The sequence below is a fragment of the Octopus sinensis genome, unplaced genomic scaffold, assembly GCF_006345805.1.
Source record: "Octopus sinensis unplaced genomic scaffold, ASM634580v1 Contig15565, whole genome shotgun sequence".
Classification (NCBI taxonomy): Eukaryota; Metazoa; Mollusca; class Cephalopoda; order Octopoda; family Octopodidae; genus Octopus; species Octopus sinensis.
The window spans coordinates 1-7,500 of NW_021833798.1; the positions used below are offsets into that span (position 1 = coordinate 1).

The 7,500-nt window shown below is 38.2% G+C and overlaps 1 protein-coding gene across 1 annotated transcript in view; it reads left to right on the plus strand.

Annotated features, from left to right (window-relative positions):
- Nucleotides 1–5,321: 5,321 nt before the first annotated feature.
- The window catches only part of LOC115230439, a 19,983-nt gene continuing 17,804 nt past the window's right edge, over nucleotides 5,322–7,500 (plus strand). The window contains exon 1 of the mRNA XM_029800633.2: nucleotides 5,322–5,626. Coding sequence (XP_029656493.1) covers nucleotides 5,399–5,626 — 228 coding nt within the window. The 5' untranslated portion in view covers nucleotides 5,322–5,398. The remainder of the gene's footprint in view (nucleotides 5,627–7,500) is intronic.

A 7,500-nucleotide genomic window follows, 5' to 3' on the forward strand; every position in this document is an offset into this window, starting at 1 on the left:
GACTGTTGATATATGAAACTATTTTTTCCATTCCAGAATTACGGTTATTTTCAGTTTCTGCATTAGTGAGGTTTCAAATGCTTTACAGATTTTTTTGGATGGTTTCACTTATTTCTGTCTGTAGGGATATTCCGTTTTCCGGGAATATTTCTTTGCAATGTGATTTGTCGAAATTTGTCCAATAGGAGTGTGAGTTTTGAATTAATATCTTTCTCTTCATGTAAGATTTTGTCGAGTGTCGAGTTACTTTTTGTTTGACTTTGGGTGGTGGCGTTTTCATTCCCTGCATCGTAGATATATAACAAAAGAGGGAGTGGTGTTTCTACGCTGGAAAATAATATAGGAAAATGTGTTGTTGAAAATACACTTAAATTTCAAAAACTCGTAAATGTTTAAAATAAATTTATTTACATACTAGCAGTATCGCCCGGCGTTGCTCGGGTTTGTAAGGGAAATAACTATAAAGCATTTTTAGAGAGTTATAGCCAAAAAATAGAAAAAAATGCATTAAAAATGGAAAAAAAATTATGGTAAATTTTTTTTTAAATCGTTGACTCATCGTAGACATTTTTAGAGAGTTACTTCCCTTATATTTAAAAAATATGCATTAAAATGGAAAAAAATGATGGTAAATTATTTTTAAAATTGTAGACTCATCGTAGACGCGCGCTAATACCCCGAAGGGCTTGATATGAATCAAGACTTGGTTAAACTGCACTGAAAAATGTGGGAGTAGTTAGGAATCTAAATCGGAGTAGACAGACACACAACCTTTCTTTTATATATAAAGACTTTTATATATAAAGATATACCAGACTAGTTTCAACAATATTTTTTGTTTATCACTGGTAAAAGTGTAAAATTAGATAAACATCCTTATAAGTTTCAATGTTGACAAATCAAAATGTTTCAATATCGACAAACTGAAATTTTTCAATATTGCTAATTTAAAATGTTTCAATGTTGATAAATTATCATGTTCAAAACAGAAGGTGTAAGTTTGAAATTAAAACTGTATATCAATTTGTTAGAATGTACAAGGTTAATTAATTTCAGTGGTCGTTGACAAGTCATACTGATAAAAACAAGTGGTATATATGTAAATATATATGGAAAAGGCGGCGAGCTGGCAGAAACGTTAGCACGCCGGGCGAAATGCTTAGCGGTATTTCGTCTGTCGTTACGTTCTGAGTTCAAATTCCGCCGAGGTCGACTTGGCCTTTCATCCTTTCGGGGTTGATAAATTAAGTACCAGTTACGCACTGGGGTCGATGTAATCGATTTAATACCTATGTCTGTCCTTGTTTATCCTGTCTATGTTTAGCCCCTTGTGGGTAATAAAGAAATAGGTTATATATTTATGAGCTTTTGAAATTTAAGTGCATTTTCAACAACATATTTTCCTATTTTCTTCTCTTTTCTCTTTTACTTGTTTCAGTCATTTGACTGCAGCCATGCGGGAGCACCGCCTTTAGTCGAGCAAATCGACCCTGGGACTTATTCTTTGTAAGCCCAGTACTTATTCTATCGGCCTCTTTTGCCGAACCGCTAAGTTACGGGGACGTAAACACACCAGCATTGGTTGTGAAGCAATGCTAGGGGACAAACACAGACACACAAAGACATATATTATATATATATAATATAATATATATATATATATATCATCATCCTCATTTCGTCCGCTTTCCATGCTAGCATGGGTTGGACGGTTCAACTGGGGTCTGGGGAGCCCGAAAGCTGCACCAGTCCAGTCAATCTGGCAGTGTTTCTACAGCTGGATGCCCTTCCTAACGCCAACCACTCCGAGAGTGTGTGGGTGATTTATGTGCCACCGACACAGGTGCCAGACGAGGCTGGCAACGGCCACGCTCGGATGGTGTTTTTTTATGTGCCACCGACACAGGTGCCAGACGAGGCTGGCAGACGGCCACGCTCGGATGGTGTTTTTTATGTGCCACCGACACAGGTCCAACGAGGCTGGCAGACGGCCACACTCGGATGTGTGTTTTTATGTGCCACCGACACAGGTGCCAGACGAGGCTGGCAGACGGCCACGCTCGGATGGTGTTTTTTTATGTGCCACCGACACAGGTGCCAGACGAGGCTGGCAGACGGCCACGCTCGGATGGTGTTTTTATGTGCCACCGACACAGGTGCCAGACGAGGCTGGCAGACGGCCACGCTCGGATGGTGTTTTTTATGTGCCACCGACACAGGTGCCAGACGAGGCTGGCAGACGGCCACGCTCGGATGTGTTTTTATGTGCCACCGACACAGGTGCCAGACGAGGCTGGCAGACGGCCACGCTCGGATGGTGTTTTTATGTGCCACCGACACAGGTGCCAGATGAGGCTGGCAAACGGCCACGATCGGATGGTGCTTGTTACGTGCCCACAGCACGGAGGCCAGTCGATGCGGTACTGGCTACGGCCACGTTCGGATGGTTTTCTTATGTGCCACGTGCCACCGGCACTGGTACCACAAAGATACAAATTCCATTGATGTTCATCTATTTTGATTTGTTTTGATTTGATTTGATTTTTTTTTTTTTTATAGCCTGTCGTATATATATATATATATATATATATACGACAGGCTTCTTTCAGTTTCTGTCTAGCAAATCCACTCACAAGGCATTGGTCGGCCCAGGGCTATAGCAGAAGACACTTGCCCAAGATGCCATACAGTGGGACTGAACCTGGAACCATGTGGTTGGTTAGTAAGCTACTTACCACATTTCCTGCATGGAAACACCACTCCCTCTTTTGCTATATATATATGTATACATATATATAGCAAAAGTGGGAGTGGTGTATATATATATATATATATATATATATATACATTTTTTATAGTTTAATTTTTCTTAAAGAAACACTCAATACCCCTTCTCCCACCTCGCCCACCCATCACCTACCAGGTTTCATAAAGCTAAAATCATCCAATCTTTCAATTTTTGCTTCATGTTTAGAATTCTACTGAAATAGTAAACTTAAAAATGCCAGAAAACCTGACATGCTAGAAACAACAGTTAAACGACCTTATTTCTGAAGAAACTTCCCCGCTTGTAAGTTTTTGAAAGTGGTGAGGTGTTTTCAGTGCATATAATTATTTTGAAACATCACTATATATTCTGCTTTGTATCCTTTATTATAGTATGGATTTTAATGAGCAGGCTGTGTGGTAAGTAGCTTGCTAACCAACCGCATGGTTCCGGGTTCAGTCCCACTGCGTGGCATCTTGGGCAAGTGTCTTCTGCTATAGCCCTGGGCCGACGAATGCCTTGTGAGTGGATTTGGTAGACGGAAACTGAAAGAAGCCTGTCGTATATATGTGTATATTTATATATATATATATATATATATATATATATATATATATGTATCTTTGTGTGTCTGTGTTGTCCCCCTAGCATTGCTTGACAACTGATGCTGGTGTGTTTTACGTCCCCATCACTTAGCAGTTCGGCAAAAGAGACCGATAGAATAAGTACTGGGCTTACAAAGAATAAGTCCCGGGGTCAAGTTGCTCGACTAAAGGCGGTGCTCCAGCATGGCCGCTGTCAAATGACTGAAACAAGTAAAAGAGTAAAAAGAATATATAAACAACAAAATGTCTGTGTGTGTGTCCTTTATACAAATCCGCAATTTTTCAGTTAGAGGGCTTGCACTTTCTATGGTCATTCAAAACCGTCCAAGGGTGGTCGTTCACATCTTTACATTTCCTCAGTCACCCCACAAAGCCATTAACAAATCAATAGAAGTGATTATTTTGTGAATTTTCTATCCAAAGCCCAATCAAAATGCCCGAAACTTGATACGCCAATTGAATGCCAGCTAGCTGTATGTGATTGGTCGGAGATTTGGACGGTACTCGTGTGTATGTGCACACACACGCAGCTGTATATGCATGTACTAGCACTATGACCCGGCGTTGCCAGGTCATAGTGCTAGTATTTATTAAAACATACAGGTAATAATAAATTTAAATAGAATTACCTTCCACACATCCTTTAAGTTTCAAACTTTGCTATTCACAAATATTTAAAGCTTTCATATCTGTGACCCTCAAAGAATTTTTCTTACCCACCAACCTATTATAGAAAATTAAACCTCCTTCTATGCTTACCTTTATTGTATTTTAAATACCAACCACATGGTTCTGGGTTCAGTCCCACTGCGTGGCACCTTGGGCAAGTGTCTTCTACTATAGCCTCGGGCCGACCAAAGCCTTGTGAGTGGATTTGGTAGACGGAAACTGAAAGAAGCCCGTCATATATATGTATATATATAGATATATGTGTATGTGTGTGTATATGTTTGTGTGTCTGCATGGCACCTTGGGCAAGTGTCTTCTACTATAGCTTTGGGCCGACCAAAGCCTTATGAGTGGATTTGGTAGATGGAAACTGAAAGAAGCCCGTCGTATATATGTATATATATAGATATATGTGTATGTGTGTGTATATGTTTGTGTGTCTGCATGGCACCTTTGGGCAAGTGTCTTCTACTATAGCTTTGGGCCGACCAAAGCCTTATGAGTGGATTTGGTAGATGGAAACTGAAAGAAGCCCATAGTATATATGTATATATATATAAATATATATATTATTATATATATATATATATATATATATATATATAAATATAATATATATAATATAATATATATACATATATATATATATATCTATATATATATATATATAATATAATATATATATATATATATATATATTATATATATATATATAAGCGTGTGTGTATTTGTACCCCTGGCATTGCTTGACAACCGATGCTGGTGTGTGTATGTCCCCGTTACTTAGTGGTTCAGCAAAAGAGACCGATAGAATAAGTACTGAGCTTACAAAAAGAATAAGTCCCAGGGTCGATTTGATCGACTAAAAAGGCGGTGCTCCAGCATGGCCACAGTCAGATGACTGAAACAAGTAAAAGAGTAAAAGAGAGTAAGCGAGGAGAAGTGAAGGAGAAGTTGAAGAGGTTTTGCATCACACATTATTTTCTCTTTTAAATCTGTATTTTGAAAACTCTCCTTTTGAATCTTCAAACTTTATTTGTCATAAGCTTATTTTTCAACCAGTTGGATTTCTATGCATTGTTCCATTCGATGTGTGTGCATGTGCGTATGTGTGTGTGTGTGTGTGTAAACCCATGTAGCAGACATTCTAGTATGTATTATTATATATGGTGCAATTCAATATGTGTCACTCCTACTTGTTATTACTAAGTTCTTCCCACAATTTTAAAAATTTCTGAGATAAGTTCTTCACATATAAAAGAGTGAAGTTGAGGATAGGATTCCAAACGACTAGTTCACGATCGCGATCTGCTGCCTGACTTTTATCGCTTCAGAAGAAACGAAAACATTTCCAGCCATGACCATCGGATATCTTCTGCTTGTGGGCATTTGTCTTGGCATTGCCAGACACGTCTATGCCGTGGATTTGACCCTGAAACCTGGTGAAACCAGTAATGTCGTCATCGATGCAACCATAAGAAAAATCAGAACAAAATGTATTCTGGCAGAAGATTATTATTTCCTGAGACGGTTGGCAGAGGCCCAGATGGAGTCTATCCAAGCAAGAACGGGTGGAATATGGAGGGTAAGTATCAGATTTGCTAATATACACACAGGCACACACTCACATACAGAGAAGTACACATGCACACACATATACATACAAACATATCACGCTTGTTTTGAGTAACTTCCCCAAAATGTCATCAATGGACAACTTCCCTCTGCCATTCAGATAAAGACTGTTTTAGAATAAACTAGCAGTATCGCCCGGCATTGCTCGGGTTTGTAAGGGAAATAACTATATAAGCATTTTTAGAGATGTAAAGTATAATAGCCATCTCAATATGGCTAACCACAAAGGGGGTTGTTACTGTAGCTTTTTACGTTCTGAGATTTAATAATAAATTTTTTAGAGAGTTACTTCCCTTATATATGCCAAAAAATGCACTAAAAATGGGAAAAATTGATGGTAAATTTTTTTTAAATCGTTGACTCATCGTAGACGTGCGCTAATACCCAGAAGGGCTCGATATGAATCACGACTATAAGATACCCGGTTTTGGTTAAACTGCACCGCAAAATGTGGGAGTAGTTAGGAATCTAAATCGTAGGAGACAGACAGCACACAACCTCACTTTTATATATAAAGATAACTAGAATCTCTCTGTTATTGAATACATACATTTAGGAATATTAGTGGAGCATTGTCATCAAAACTTCTGTTAAATGTAAACAAAAAGAGCCCAGATATTGTTGTTTTGTACCGACCAGAAAAAGTGTGTACCGTCATAGAGGTTAGCTGCCCTGTTAATGTGAATATCTCTTTGAAAATCAAAGAGACAGAAGATAACTATGGACAACTGCTGCCTTGAAACCGCCAGCTTCTATATCCAGATTACAAATTCATATTTATATCAATAATAAAAAAAAACAAAATAATGAAATTATTGTATACAGTGCTCAGGTGCACCACAACTTGTCAGAAAGTGCATATAAAGTATATGCAGTAATGTACAAATGTCTGGAAAGTGAACAGTGTATGAGTCAGATACATGCTTGTGTGTGTATGGAGGAGAGAAAATCAGGTGTAGTGTTGGCGAACCTCAGAAAGCATGGAAGCTTTGAAGGATGCAGTGCTCCGACAACTAACAACTGATGCCGGCAGTTTGTTCCATGCTTCAGCAACTCTTAGCGTGAAAAAATGTTTCCGACAGTCATGGGAGCTGTGCTGTTTTCTGACTTTGTAAATATGTCCATGGGTGTTAGACGGGTGGAGTTTGAAAAGGTACTCAGAGAAATAATTGGTGCCCTTAATTTTTGAGTAAATGCTGAAGTGACAATGTTTATAAGCTGGGTTTTTTAGAAAAAGAAATCAAACAACTAACTTGTACATTACAAAGACTATCTGTAAGTGGAACAATAAAAATACGCAAGACTTTTCTCAAGTATTAAAACGTGACATTATTTTCGTTTTCTATATTCCGACGATGGAGCTTAGTATCTTTGTTAGAAACCAGCTCTTTCCTTGCAGAAGGTTTCAAATAATTACAAACAGAAGAGAACACACACACACACACACACACACAACACATCCATATATATACAGATATTAGTTCCTGATGTGTTTCCAGATGAAAGATATATTGGGTGTGTGTGTTTTTGTGTTTCTGCATGGACATGTGTGTGTGTGCGTGTATAAATATATAAATCATATCTATATATCTATATATAATCATATCTATATAGGCGCAGGAGTGGCTGTGTGGTAAGTAGCTTGTTTACCAACCAGTCCCACTGCATGGCACCTTGGGCAAGTGTCTTCTACTATAGCCTCGGGCCGATCAAAGCCTTGTGAGTGGATTTGGTAGACGGAAACTGAAAGAAGCCTGTCGTATATATGTGTATATATGTATATATTATATATATATATATATATATATATATATATATGTATAT